The 15,800-nt window shown below is 41.2% G+C and overlaps 1 protein-coding gene across 3 annotated transcripts in view; it reads left to right on the plus strand.

The window, feature by feature from the left end:
* LOC106092641 (kinesin light chain) overlaps positions 1–15,800 on the plus strand; it is a 220,157-nt gene that overhangs the window by 74,837 nt on the left and 129,520 nt on the right. For 2 of the 3 annotated variants that reach the window (XM_059361246.1, XM_059361247.1), the window contains exons 1-2: positions 10,836–10,940; positions 11,025–11,651. In XM_059361246.1, coding sequence (XP_059217229.1) covers positions 10,906–10,940; positions 11,025–11,651 — 662 coding nt within the window. In that variant the 5' untranslated portion in view covers positions 10,836–10,905. Of the gene's footprint in view, positions 1–10,835; positions 10,941–11,024; positions 11,652–15,800 lie in introns of those variants that run through there. The other variant, XM_059361248.1, reaches the window with a different exon arrangement.

Raw genomic sequence — 15,800 nt, forward strand, 5'->3', positions numbered from 1 at the left:
CATCTCTTTGGGGTCAGACCACCTCCCCATAATTCTCACCATCGACCGACCACCCGACTTTATAACCTCTGAGCGCCGGACGTTCATCAATTATAAGAAGGCCGATTGGACTGGCTTCAGAGAGTATACCAATCGCCGCTTCAGTGAACTGCCACTCACCTCTGATGTGCTTGTGGCCGAGAGGAAATTCCGAGACATCATCAACGCAGCAGCCGCTCGCTTTATACCAGCCGGTCGAATCCCCAAGTGCGACCCAATTTCCCGGCGCAAGCAGTGGTACTCGCAGACGAGCGTGATGGGATTCGTGCTATGGACCCCGCTAACCCCAGAATCAGCGAGCTGAATCTGGAAATAAACAGGGTAGTCAACGATCATAAGCGGACTTTGTTGCTGGAACACTTGGAGCAATGTAACTTAGGCATTGGTGCAGGCAAACTGTGGGCCACTGTTAAGTCTCTCTCGAACCCCGGTAGACGGGACGACAGGACCTCAGTCACTTTTGGCGAGATAACCGTGACTGATCCGAAGAGATGCGCCACGTTGTTCAACCGTCAATTTATTGTGCATCCCGAGAGAGACAGGGCAAGGAGGAGAGCCATTCGCCGTATTCGTGGTCTCCGAGGCGATGAACAGCCATCACAATTTACCGTGGGTAAAGTTACGAATGTCATCCGTGGCGCCAAATCTTCCAAGGAGTTGGGCCCCGACGGAATCTCTACATTGATGCTGAAGAATCTGGATTCACCTGGAGTTGAGTACCTTACCACTGTCCTCAACCTGTCATTGAACACTCTTATAGTTCCCTATGTTTGGAAAATGGACAGAGTGATCCCGCTACTGAAGCCTGGAAAAGACCCGAGTTTGGGGGAGTCGTACAGACCGATCTCCCTTCTCTCACCAGTGGCAAAGACGCTTGAGGCATTACTCCTCCTGAGCCTCGTAGGAGAATTTCCATTCGCCGAGCATCAACATGGATTTCGGAGACTGCACAGCACAACAACAGCTTTGCATGCCATCACCACACACATTTGCCGTGGCTTCAATCAACCCAGGCCATGTGATAGGACGGTCCTCGTGGCACTGGACCTATCGAAGGCATTCGACACGGTCAGCCATGCCAAATTATTTGAGGACGTCGGCAACACGTCTCTCCAGCCAGGCCTGAAGACTGCCCAGAAGCCTTAAGGTAGATCTACACGATCTAGAGCGTGAGGTTCAGCTCTACAAGAGAGAACCTCTAGATCAAGCGGGTCTGAACAACATTCATGCAGACACGGTAGCAGACGCGGTAATTGGCTACCGGGTGAATGTAGTCCTTGGAGAACGACCGCCACCCATTGCACCCGAAGAAATCGACTTCCCCCGGCAAACCAGAGTGGTTCTGGCTCAATTACGTTTCGGCGGATACAGCCGCCTCTATTTCCACAGAGCTAGGATTGATGCCGACGTGCAAGATGTATGTCCCGATTGTAACCAGGGACCGCACGATACACGTCACCTGTTTAACTGCTCGGCCAGACCCACTCGACTCAGACCCAGATCCCTGTGGACGCACCCCATCTTAGTCGCAGAGTTCCTGGGTCTTGACACTCAACAGAATCAAGCAGAAGAAAGATAGAACACAATAAACTGCTACAACAACAACAACTTACTAATTCTTAACCCACGAACCATCCCTCCGCACACCCATACTTCCTGGATAAGAACTACGTCAAATCTCTCTGCCATCAGCCGCTAAAGCGGTCTTAGAATGGCGAAGATTTATCTGTAGAAACCGGTCCACAGTCAGGATTCAGATTTTCTATCACTACAACAGCCATGTAGTCTAAGTTCATTCCACGTAGTCGGAGTTCATGATGAGTTTCCTTACTCATACAGCACCATAAAAGGTTTTCGTTTGAATGTTTCGCATTACATCAAAATGTATGAGTTCAAGTCATTCAGTCGCCCGATGACCATCTTCCTTAAACGACTTCCAGTAAAAATTTGCAGAAACAGCTGATTTTTGTTTTGGTGGGTTTTTATTTGCTAGCTTGGAAAAATTTTTTTTAAACAAAAAATGCTGGCGAACCTTTGAGGTATTTTCCTTAGATAAAGATCAATTTATTCACCCGTGAGTGAAAAGGCTAGAAGGGGAGCCATTCGTATATCCGTGATCTCCGTGCCGCTGGACAGCCATCACAAATTGCCGTGCAATCCCATGGCAGCCGGTTCTACGTACCGCATTGTCCCGATGAAGTATTTCAGTATAACACACTGCTACAACAACAACAACCGTGCGCGAAGCTACGAATGTCATCTGTGGCGCCAAGTCGCGCAAGGCGCTAGTTCCAGACAGAATCTTTACACTGATGCTGAAGAATCTGTATCTGCCTGGAGTCGATTACCTTACAACTGGCCTCAGCCTATCTGAACACTATTATAGCACCCGATGTTTGGAAGATGAGCAGTCTGATCCCGCTACTGGAACCTGAAGAGGACACGAGCAATGGGGAGTCGTAGAGACCGATCTCCCATCTCTAATCAATAGCCAAGACACATGAGGGGCTACCTCTCCCGCTCCTCTCGTTGGGCAATTTCCATTCGACGAGCATCAGCATGCATTTCGAAGGCTGCATAGGACTACAACAGCTTTTCATGCCATCACGATATACAAAAGTACACTTGTTGTGCTGAAAAAGATACCTTGGACTAACCATCTAATGCGTTTGGATATTGTGGCTAGATAAATTGCTACGACCACTAATGTGAGGCTAAGGGAGCTTTCTATTTGTTCATGTGGCAGCTACGGATACTTTGTTATGATTGAAGATATCTATCCGTTCACAATTGGCAGACCAAATTGCGCGATGCGTCACATTTTTAACTGCCCAGCTAGACCCACTCAATCCCATGGCAGCATCTTCCCCCCTTTACAAATTCAAAGGAACGGTGTTGGTATCATCGTAGCTCTCCGATGAGAATTATTCCATCAAAACACTTAAGAAACCGATAATTGCTCTTTTCTTGATGTCTGGAAAGATACAATGTTTAATTTTTTAAAGTTTTCCAAATAATTCCGCAAATTTTGCACTTACCTTCTAATGTAGAACACCCGACTTGAGGTAAAATTACAACTTCATTTGTCGAGTTTTCTGTACATGAACACTAGCCGCTGCTCTGAATCTTCATTAAAAATGAAACAAATTTAATAATTACCAATAAACAATATTTTTAGTTTTTACTCACCTCTGCCTTTTTGATCCATTTTGGATTTTGGACTCAACATTTGACAAAATTGCATTGGTCTGTCTTCAGTTCTCAGTGTCACTTTTACCTCACCAACACATTCAACATTCATTGCGGAGTTGTTCAATTCGCTTAAGGAAAAAAAAGATGCCAATAGTATTCTGTCTGTTTCTTTTGTCTTCTATTTCTTTTCGTCATTTTCTTTTTTTCTAATTGGGTAGAGGTGGGTTTCTACCGGGTAAATACGCAATGCTTGGTATTTTGGGTATTTATAATTTTGGAGTTATCTTGGATATAAAAACATTTTCCAAACAACTTTTGATGATTTCGTATTCCTTGTATATAAACCTGATCTTCTGATCACATAAAATCGGATTTTATTTTATATATATATATACAGGGTGGCTGATGAATATTGCTACAATGATGAATATTGCTACATTTTTTTTTCGGTGTATGGAATACATTTTTCTTTTATTCATGTTAAATTAAATTATTAAATTAATTATTAAATTATTATTAATTAAATTAATTAATTAATTAATTAAATTAATTATTAAATTATTATTATTAAATAGAAAAAAAGTTATTACATTTTTTTTTGGTAGCGGCTTTCATCAGCCACCCTGTATATATATATATATATATATATTTGGCACAGTGAGTTCTGGTACCCCTCCCAACATTTTTGTTAATATCGGCCGGAGCATTTTTTCATCCGATTTGGATGAAATTTGAGACAATGCGTTTTGGTACCTTTCTTAACCTTTTTGTTAAATATCGTCCATATCGGAACATATTTGGATATAGCAGCCATTTAGACCGATCTCCCGGTATAGAGTATTGAGCTCATAAAAAGAAGCAGTTTTCATCCGATTTGCATAAAATCTAATTCAAAATAACCGTGTTGATCTTAAAATCGCTGTGCCAAATTTCATCGAAGTCGGAAAAAATGCTCCTTTAAAGGCTCTACACTATATCGGGAGATTGTTCTATATGGCAGCTATATCCAAATATGGTCCGATCTGAATTCGGGTAATAAATTCATCGAATTCGGGTAATAAATGGATCTTTTAAGGCCTTAATACCCTATATCGGGAGATCAGGCGGTCGGTCTATAGAGCAGATATATCCAAATATGGGCGGATTTAAAAGAAAATGGATAGGGGTCGACTATAACTCACTGTGCCAAATTTCATCGAAATCGGATTAAAAATTACCAATTTATTGCCGCAAGACTTTAAGTCTGGAGATCGGTCTATATAGCGGATATATATAAATAAAATCCGATTTTATGAGATCAGAAGGTCAGGTTTATATACAAAGAATACAAAATCACCAAAAACTGTTTGGAAAATATTTTTATACCCAAGATATTTTGTAAAAGCAAGTTCTTTAATGTATCCACGGTTGGTTAACTTCGTCTTAGAATTTTTAACAGCTAGGACAAGAGACCGAAATTCTTCCAGCAAATTTCAAAGAAGCGATAAGCACATCATCAATATTTCGTCCTTTCGGTTGCACTTTCATTGACGCCATTATCATTTTGTTAACATATTCCTCCATGAAATCAAAGTCAGACAATTTTAGTTGCACCAATTGTTTAAAAGCTTTACTTTACTGGTCAACCCAGTGTCTTCGAAAGAGCTAACCAAAGCATCCCATGCAGCTTTTGCTGTAGTAACCTTTGCAATATGCGCAAAGTTATTAGGCTCGACCATCGAGAATAATTTCAGCCAACGGCTTTTCATTGGTCTCCATGATCTTCTCGTTGGACGACTTTCCAAAAATTTTTCGATATAAGGTACGATTTTGCTTGTCGCTTCCATATGTCGAAATTCTCACGACCACCCAACTTTTCAAACTGAAAAGACAAATTCGATGCCATTTTTCAAAAAGCTTCCTTCTTATATTTCACAAAAAATAAAACTACGCGTCACTCTGGGCCTATAACCTGTAGTTAAAGCAGAGTGAAACAGGCGTCTTCTACAATGGTTGAAAAGGACCTAAAAAAGCTTTATTGAATTCATTGGCTTAGCACTTAAAAACTGCAATCATAACCAACTGTGACTACTACTATTATTGACTTACAAGTTACAAGTTATTCGGTTACAACAATTACCTTCAGACTTGTTGAGGTGTGTGAGACAGCCGGATTTTAGTACGAATACTGCATGTCTCCGTTTGTCATCAACCAACCTTTCCAACATCCAATCTACCTATCTTTCATTCTGTGGTTGAAAGATTGGGATTACAGTTTTTAGGGCACAAGTATACATGTCAACTGTTCCAATTATTCCTTGATATGCAGGTGGACGCAGGTTTTTGGCAGATTGCGGTGCTATTTCTAGACGGTGCCTACCTTTGGGGTAGGCTGTGCAGCGAATCTCCGAATCTTCAATTACGGACCCTCTCTCCTTATCGGTGAGAGTTTTAGGATCAATCGGACAGAGTTTTAGGATTTAGGTCAAAAGCCCCTGCTGACCTGTCGACTGTCGGCTATTGGAGCCTGGCGCAGCCACTCCATTATTGGAGGTTTCGGTATTAGACAATGTGCTACGGCCTGATACAACCACCACAGCTGCCAATCCCATGGCAGCCGGTTGTACGCACCGGATAGATCCGATGAAACCCTCATCGGCAAGGGCTGCCGCCTCAGTGTACGTGTTCGTCATTTCTCGTCATGGGAGAGGCACATCCAGGGTGCCTTCTCCGCACGCTTCTGGTCCATGTCGGGATTGAAAAGAACCCCGGACCCTGGTTTTGTTCGGTTTGCCAGAACCGCCTCCACCATCGGTCGGTGTCGGTGAGGTGTAACCGGTGCATGGAGTGGGTACCTTTCCGATTTTGCTCTAGCATCACTTCACTACAGGAGTATAGTCATACTGGATATGTCGCAAGGTGTTGTGCGAACATAGCCAGCAGGGGGTCACAAGCGTCTGTCGTCTTCTGCGTCCTCGTAGTCGGACTATATGATCCCACCGACCGCTCCCGTACGACAATTTACGCAACGACAGCATCTCAGTCCAAATATTGCCAGGCCAGTGCCGAGAAATGTATCATTTTTGCAACTAAACTGCAACGGACTCCGTGCCAAGATCGATGAGATTGTGGATTTCATGAGTCGGAAAGATATATTCGTGCCAGCGACCCAGGAGACAAAGCTGACCAAAACCTACTGCTTGCACAGTTGTCACGGATACAATGTGCTACGCAAGGATCGCTCAAGGAATGAAGGTGGGGGATTGGCCTTCGTGATACACCATTTCGTGCAATATAGACCTATCTCGCCTGCGCCTGGCGCTAGTGACCCCTACATGGAGTGCATGGGGATAACAGTCAGGTCCGGTACTGCCGAGATAGAGCTATACAACGTGTAAATACCGCTTGGTAGCTGTGTCCCGATTTTGGCTATTAGCTTACAACCCCGACATATGTGGTTTACTATCTGGCCATAATCGTCTGATTCTAGGTGACTTTAATGCGCATTACATGGTAACGACTAGCGTGGCATAGCTTTGGCAGAGCAAATTGAAAGCTCCACGTTTTGCACGGTGAATGAGGATGCCTCCACTAGGATTACGAGGATGTGCAGCAGCTCGCCAGGCATTTCCATTTCATCCCCTGATTTCCTTAGTGGCGTATCCTGGCAAGCCAATCGCCGCTTCTGTGAACTGGCACCCCCCTCGGATGTGTTAGTGGCCGAGAGGAAATTCCGAGACATCATTAACGCAGCAGCCGCTCGCTTTATACACGCCGGTCAAATACCCCAAGTGCGGCCCAATTTCCCGGCGCAGTCAGTGGAACTCGCAGACGAGCGTGATGGGATTCGTGGTATGGACCCCATTAATCCCAGAATCAGCGAGCTGAATCTAGAAATAAACATGGTAGACAGAACCTCAGTCACGTTTGGCGACGTAACCGTGACGTAATCGTCATCCCGAGAGTGACAGGGCGAGGAGGGGAGCCATTTGCAGCGCTAGTGTGGTCTCGTCAGCTCTGTGACACGCAGTAGAATAATGTTCAGATCTGTCAGAATGCCGCCCTCCCAACTGCGACGGGCTGTCTCCTCAGTTCTCATGTAGATCACTTCCATCAGAAGACAAAGATCCTACCAGTGCGAAGACATTACTACATGCTGTCTAAGCAATACCTTTTGGGCTGTTATCGCAGATACCATCCAAATCATCATCTTGTGGCTGGGCAGTTAAACAGGTGACGTGTATCGTGTGGTCCCTGGTCATAATCGGGACATCCATCATGCACGTCGGCATCAATCCTTTTTCTGTAGGAGTTGAGGCGGCTGCATCTGCCGGAACATGAGCCAGAACCACTCTGGTTTGCCGGGGAAGGTCGATTTCTTTAGGTGCAATGGGAGGCTGGCGTTCTTCAAAGACTACATTCACCCGGTAGCTATTTACCGCATCTCCTACCGTGCCTCAAGCGTCTTAGCTTCTGGTGAGAGAAGGGAGATCGGTCTGTACAACTCCCCCAACCTCCGGTCCTTTCCAAGCTTAAGTACAGATTCGGACGGGGCCCAACGCCTTGGATGATTTGGCGCCACGAATGACATTCGTATCTTCGCCCACGGTAAATTGTGATGGCTGTCCCTCGGCTCGGACACCACGGATACGACGAATGTCTCCTTCTAGCCCTGCCATTCTCGGGATGCACAATAAATTGACGGTTTAACAACCTGGCGCATCTCTTCGGGTCAGTCACGGTTACGTCGCCAAAAGTGACTGAGGTCCTGTCATCCCGTTTACCGGGGTGCGAGAGTGACTTAACAGTAGACTAAGTTACATAGTTACGTTACAGTGGTATCTATGTTATATTGCTCCTAGTGTTCCAGCTTTAAATTCCGTTTATGTTCGTTGACTACCCTGTTTATTCCAGATTCAGCTTGCTGATTCGCTCATCTACGAGTAGCACTGCCTGCGCCGGGAACTTGGGCCGCATTTGGGGTATTTGACTGGCTGGTATAAAGCGAGCGGCTGCTGCGTTAATGATGTCTTGCAATTTCCTCTCGGCAACTAGCACATCCGAGGGGGGTGTCGATTCACTGAAGCGGCGATTGGTATACTTTCTTAAGCCAGCCCGATCGGCCTTCTTCTGATTGATAAACGTCCGGCGCTAAGAGGTTATGAAGTCGGGTGGTCGGTCGATGGTGGGAATAATGGGGAGGTGGTCTGAACCCAAAGAGATGACAGCTTGCCAGGATACGTCACTCAGGAGATCAGGGGATGCAATGAAAATGTCTGGTGAGCTGCTACACCTCCTCGTAATCCTAGTGGGGACATCCTCATTCACCATGCAAAACGTGGAGCCTTAAATTTTCTCTGCCAAAGCTATGCCCCGCTGGTTGTTGCCAAGGGGAGAATGCCATAAAACGTGATGCGCATTAAAGTCCCCTAGAACCAGACGACTATGGCCAAATGGTAACCCACTTATGTTGGGGTTGTAAGCTTGGCCATTTATTGCGGGACAGCTACCAACCGGCGGTATGTACACATTGTATAACTTTATCTAAATTCAAATCAAATACTGGCGACACATAGATAATTAACGACACAGAGTTTCAGATGTGTGCAAAGATAAATTCCGAATAGTAAGTCGATGAGACCGGCAAAAAACGACAACTTAGGAAACCTAGTTTCTTAAACATTCGCCCAAATTTTCCAAACAATCGTCCAACTATCGAATTTTTGGCAAAAACTTGAAAAAATTACCCAAAAAACTAAAAAAGTACATTTTTCGTAATTACTGTGCGAAAACGAAAAACAGTAAGGCGATGAGACCGGTCTCAAATGACAGCTATGGAAGCCTTGCTACCTTCTTTTTCCAAATAATCGTCTAACTATAGAATTTTTGACAAAAACTCAACAAAATTACCCAAAACACTCGAAAAATCAAGTTTGCGTGAACCACTGTGTGAAAATGGAAAATAGTAAGATGAGACCGGCATAAAACGACAGCTTAGATAGCCTAGTTTCTTATACATATTTCCACGTTTTTCAAATAATCGTCTATCTAACGGTTTTTTGGCAAAAACTTGAAAAAATTACCCAAAAAACTAAATAGTAAATTTTGCGTGATCCACTGTGCGAAAATGGAAAATAGTAAGGCGATAGCAAAAACTTTTGGCAAAAACCTAAAAAAGTTTTTGCCAAAAATTCTATAGTTAGACGAGTATTTGGAAAATGTGGGCACATGTATAAGAAACTAAGCTGTTGTTTGAGGGCGGTCTCATCGCCTTATAATTTTTTTATTTTCACACAGTAGTTCACGCAAACTTGACTTTTAGAGTCTTTTTGGGTAATCTTGTCATATCGAGTGGCATGTGGGGAGAATGTATAATAGGTGACAAATGTGACGCCAAGTATGTGGGGACAATGGTCGGAATTGTCACTCCGTCGACCATCACTTATGGTATTTGTAGTGAACAATGTGGCTGAAGATTTGGTGGCAGACATCTTGCAGCGAAATATGAGGCAAGTCCGTTGAGGTAGACCTTCAACCTATCGCAGACGTCAACAATGGGTGGGGGCCTGATGCCATGATCATACAATCGTCCGCATACGACACGATCTCTATGCCGTCTGGAGGGGGTGGAATGGAGGATAGGTAGAGATTAAACAGGGCCAACAAAAGTTGCTCGCGCACGAATCATTTTCAAGCAAATGATCGCCGACTGTTTTTTTTCGGAAAAACGACATGTCGCAATCGTACCACTAGAACAACGTAGAACAGTAAATTCTGAGTAGTACCCAAACATTTTATCATCCGAATGAACTTCTTAAGCTTATAAAAGCTGCCACACAGACTTCTCTGCAAGGGATTTGGTAGGCGGCACCATCTCATGTTAATTTCTTACGCTAGTGCGTGATTTGGACACTTTTTACAATGAGGCGTAATGTATATACAACTGATCGACTGTTTTCGGAAATTTGACAGTCGAATTGGAATAAGGTGATACCAAAAATGTTACAGATTTATCTTCTTTGGCAACCACTGTGCGAAAATGGAAAATAGTAAGGCGATGGCAAAAACTTTTGCCAAAAACCTAAAGAAGTTTTTGCCAAAAATTCTATAGTTAGACGATTATTTGGAAAATGTGGGCACATGTATAAGAAACTAGGCTGTCGTTTGAGGCCGAGAGAAAGTATAATAGGTGACAAATGTGACGCCAAGTATGTTTAGACACTGGTCGGAATTGTCACTCCGTCGATTGTCCACGTTCAGCTCGGCATTCACCTCACGCGTATTTGTAGTGAACAATATGGCTGAAGATTTTGTGGCAGATATCTTGCAGCGAAATATGAGCCAAGTTCGTTACACTTTTTAAAATGAGGCGTAATGTATATACAACCGAACGACTGTTGTCGCAAATTTTACAGTGGAATTGGAATAAGATAATACCAAAAATGTTACAGATTTATCTTCTTCGGCAACCATTTGTAATGTCGAAATTTGACTAACTCTTCGACAACCATAAGGAGGGTAATTGGCTTTTCGTTCTTTATATTGTTTTTTCAAACCATTTCCTAAAAAGAGATTTCATTCGTTAACTTTTGGTAATAACTGTTTGTGACACAAAACCTTTATTGCGCAAGTCCGATAAAAAACACATTTGATATCACATTTCCTTGTTATATATTTAATAAAAAACAAAATAATATGATTGTTTCCAAAGCAATTAAAAATTATAGAATGTGGGTCTTAGAATTATTTATATTAAACTGATGAAGTTTCTGTTAAATAATGTTTTTTATAATAATTGTTCACTTTTTATGTAGCCGAAAGATCGAAAGTATTGGCAAAATGACTCAGATGACACAAGATGAAATAATAAGTAACACAAAAACTGTTCTTCAAGGATTAGAAGCACTTCGCGTTGAGCACGCCTCCTTAGTTTCCGGAATTGGGGACACTGTAAAAGATGACGAAAAAACATACATTATAAAGAAAAATATAGACCACATTGACTTAGGTCTTAGTGAAGCACAAGTCATGATGGCATTGTCATGCCACCTACAAAACGTTGAAGCAGAAAAACAAAAACTTAAAACTCAAGTTCGTCGATTGCATCAGGAAAACGCTTGGCTTCGAGACGAACTTGCAAATACTCAGCAAAAATTTCAATCTTCTGAACAGTTAGTGGCACAATTGGAAGAAGAGAAAAAACATCTTGAATTTATGACATCTATAAAAAAATATGATGATAATCAGGAACAAGAAGATGTAAACGAAAAACCTAGGCCTGATCCCGTAGTAGAGTTATTTCCAGACGATGATAATGATGATAGAAATAATACTTCTCCAACACCACCAAGTCAATTTTCAAATCAATCATCCGGTTACGAAATACCAGCTCGTTTAAGAACACTACACAATTTGGTTATACAGTATGCGTCACAAGGAAGGTAAGAGCACATTTAAAATTTTGTTTTTTTTTGCAAAGTTTTGCCTATTGCCAATTAAGCAACATCTCTTTGAATTCCACTATTAAGGTTTTTGAGAATAAACCAAATACCAAACATAGCTCATGAGAGGTGGTTTTCTAAAATAGATGAAAGAAAGGTGACATGGTTAGATATAAATATATCTGGCCAGATCTGATTTAATTAGATAAAAAAATGGTAACCCGAGTAAAAAAATGATATGGTTAGAAAAAAGTTTTGTTTTTCTAAAGTAATAGTATCTAATTCTTTTCATAGGCACTATATCACTGCTTTTTTACAGTATTTTTACCCTTTTATACAAGTACGAATTTTAATCTGTTCTCAATAAAGTCCTAAAATGCGTTTATTTCTGCACCCATGTTGTTTTAGATGCTTTATATAGGACCAACACCTTAGTAAGGAATAGTTTAGCACTGACGTACAATAAGGTAAATAAGGTAATCGGATCGAAAGCCTCCGTTAAGGAATAAAATCTATAGGTTAGGTTGAAAGCTCTTGAAAAATTGGATTAGTGAAAATAATCTACCAAAATAGTAACGGAAGTGGGAGAATATTGCTGTAATACTATTTTTTTAGAAGAGTTTTTGGAAATTTTTACATTTAGGTTCTAAAGAAAGTACCAACAATTTACGAATTTGTCTTAAAAGACCTCTGCTACAAAATAATGAGGATGAAACAAGTAAAAGCGTGCTAAGTTCGGCCGGGCCGAATCTTATATACCCTCCACCATGAATCGCATTTGTCGAGTTTTTTTTTCTCGGCATCTCTTCTTAGGCAAAAAAAAGGATATAAGAAAAGATTTGTTCTGCTATTAGAGCGATATTAAGATATGGTCCGGTTTGGACCACAATAAAATTATATGTTGGAGACCTGTGTAAAATGTCAGTCAATTCGAATAAGAATTGAGCCCTTTGGGGGCTCAAGAAGTAAAATAGAGAGATCGATTTATATGGGAGCTGTATCGGGCTATAGACCGATTCAGACCATAATAAACACGTATGTTGATGGTCATGAGAGAATCCGTCGTACAAAATTTCAGGCAAATCGTATAATAATTGCGACCTCTAGAGGCTCAAGAAGTCAAGATCCCAGATCGGTTTATATGACAGCTATATTAGGTTATGAACCGATTTGAACCTTATTTGAAACAGTTGTTGAAAGTAAGAATAAAATACGTCATGCAAAATTTCAACCAAATCGGATAGGAATTGCGCCTTCTAGAGGCTCAAGAAGTCAAGACCCAAGATCGGTTTATACGGCAGCTATATCAGGTTATGGACCGATTTAAATCATACCTGACACAGTTGTTGGATATCATAACAAAACACGTCGTGCAAAATTTCATTCCAATCGGATAAGAATTGCGCACTCTAGAGGCTCAAGAAATCAAGAGCCAAGATCGGTTATATGGCAGCTTTATCAAAACATGGACCGATATGGCCCATTTACAATACCAATACACTAATAAGAAGTATTAGTGCAAAATTTCAAGCGGCTAGCTTCACTCCTTCGGAAGTTAGCGTGCTTTCGACAGACAGACGGACATGGCAAGATCGCCATAAAATGTCGCGACGATCAAGAATATATATACTTTATGGAGTCTCAGACGAATATTTCGAGTAGTTACAAACAGAATGACGAAATTAGTATACCCCCCATCCTATGGTGGAGGGTATAAAAAGCAATGGAAAAATAGTACTGGTAATGTGAGAAAACGTTCGTTTTTACCGCAATTGGTACCATTTGAGGCTTTCTTAACAGTTTGAGTTAGAGTTCTAAAATTTGGCATGTAGAAACAACTAGGGAATATTTGATGGGTGACTAAATAATTTATTCACAACTCTAAATTTGAAACTTTCTTCACAGATTAATCTAGAGGTCTCAAAATTGACATGTAGGCAAAATATGTTAGATGTCTAAATGATCTCTAAAATTTGAACATTTTGGTACCATTTGGTGCTTTCTTTATAAGTGGAGCTACAGGTCTAAAATTTGGCATGTAGGTAAAACTAGGAAAAAAATTATGGTTGCCTACGTCAGACTGAAAGGAGGATGCGGATATTCATCCGCCCCATGCCACTATGGACATACACCCAATTCAGTTATTGGCTTGTTGTGCGTTCTTAATACTAAAGGTAACCCCGAAAAAGAAAATTTAAGTCAAGAATTTCGTGCTACTCACAAAATCCCTAATTGTTTTCCATACTACGCCCCTTAATTGGTTTATGTCTGGTATTGTATCCTCACCGAAGTGCCGGTGTCTGTTAGCAGTAAAAACCGGGCAATGATAGGAAATGTTCCAACCTCTCATCATCTTCCCCACATGCCCTACACATGCTATCACTTGCCGTACCGATTTTGGATAAGTGATCTCGTAGTTCTATGTGTTTTTCACCTTCCTACCGACCGTTTTATTATTTCACAGTATTATATGCGCATTCGTAGCCAACGCTCTTTATTCGGACTGCGTCGATCCGAAAGGCTTCGGGTTAACCAAGTTTATTGACGGCAGTCCTTTGGACTGCCAAAGCGTCTGCTTATTCATTCCCCCTTACTGTGTTATGGCCCGGCACCCAAACGATACGGATCGTAATGGGTGAAAAAATGTTCTATTCGTGCATATTGGTATCAAAAAGAATGTACTTCTGGTACGTTTGAGTAACTAAATGCACGAATAAAAAATATCTTCCAGTCGCCCAATAGTTTCAAGGTACAAATTACTTAATTCTAGCTGTTCCCGTTCGCTGTAGGCTGAGATGAGCCCTTTTACACTTTCTGTACCAATTTGGTACCAAAATGTTCGAATTTTAATTAGAACATTTAGTCACCCTTCATATTTTTCCTCATTGTATCTACATGCCAAATTTCAGACCTGTAGCTACACCTATAAAGAAAGTACCAAATGGTACCAAAATTTACGAATTTTGAGTAGATCATTTTTGTCACCCTTCATATTTTTCCTAGTTGTACCTTCATGCCATCGCCCATCATATTTTTCATAGTTGTTCCTACATGCCAAGTTTCAGACCTCTAAAGAAAATACCAAATGGTACCAATTTTGCTACCAAAATGTTCGAGTTTTAAATAGATCATCATATTTTTCCTCGTTGTATCTACATGCCAACCAACATATATTTCCTACTTCTACCGACATGCAAAATTTCGGACTTCTCGCTCCATCCGTAAGGACAGTACCAATTGCGGTACTAAACGTACGTTTTCTTCCATTACTATTTTTTTAAATTTTTTCCTTTTCAGCAGATGTATTTTAAGACAAATTTCTAAATTCTAGCTCCAACAATCCACCCTGTACAAAGCTCACCCATTTCGTACATTTTGGTACCTTTTTTAGTACCTAAATGTACAAATTTTCAAAAACTCTTCGAGTTATCCAATTACGTTTGCCATGTACTTTGTACTTAAGTTCCAAATTTCAAAGCTCTAGCTCAATTTAAAAAGAAAGTCCCACTTCCGGTACTATTTTGGAAAATTTTTGCCACAAAATCTTACTTTTTCTACACACTCTTTAATTTGAGTCCAAAATCATTATTCTAGAATTATCCGTTCGTGCTGGGTAAAAACACACAATTTCGTACTTTTTGGTTCTTTTTAGTACCTAAACGTATGAATATAACCAAATCCCTTCTTATCCCGTGCCTAATACCAACATTTGAGCAAAATTTCATGATTTTACCTCTAGCCGTTTGGGCTGGGCGAAGATCAGTCAGTCCGTCACGCTACTCTTTTATATATTTTGATAAAAATGAATAAAAAACAAGAAAATAACAATTTAAAAAAATGTAGAAATCACTTTTAAAAAAAATTGTTTAATGAGAAATGCATAAAAAATTGCGCCGAATTTTCTAATAATACTTTAAAGAAAAAGCTGTATGACGACGATAGCATAGTTACACGCATCAAAATACAACGGCTGCCTTGGCTAGGTCATGTTGTCAGAATGGATGAAGAAGCTCCAGCAAAGAAGTCTTTTGAAGACAAACACGGTGGTACACGCAAACCGGGAAGACCAAAAGCCCGATGGAAAGATCAAGTTGTGGAAGACACCACGAAACTTGATGTCAAAGATTTTAGAATGAGCGCAGAAGATCG

The sequence above is a fragment of the Stomoxys calcitrans genome, chromosome 1 (assembly GCF_963082655.1).
Source record: "Stomoxys calcitrans chromosome 1, idStoCalc2.1, whole genome shotgun sequence".
In the NCBI taxonomy this organism is placed as follows: Eukaryota; Metazoa; Arthropoda; class Insecta; order Diptera; family Muscidae; genus Stomoxys; species Stomoxys calcitrans.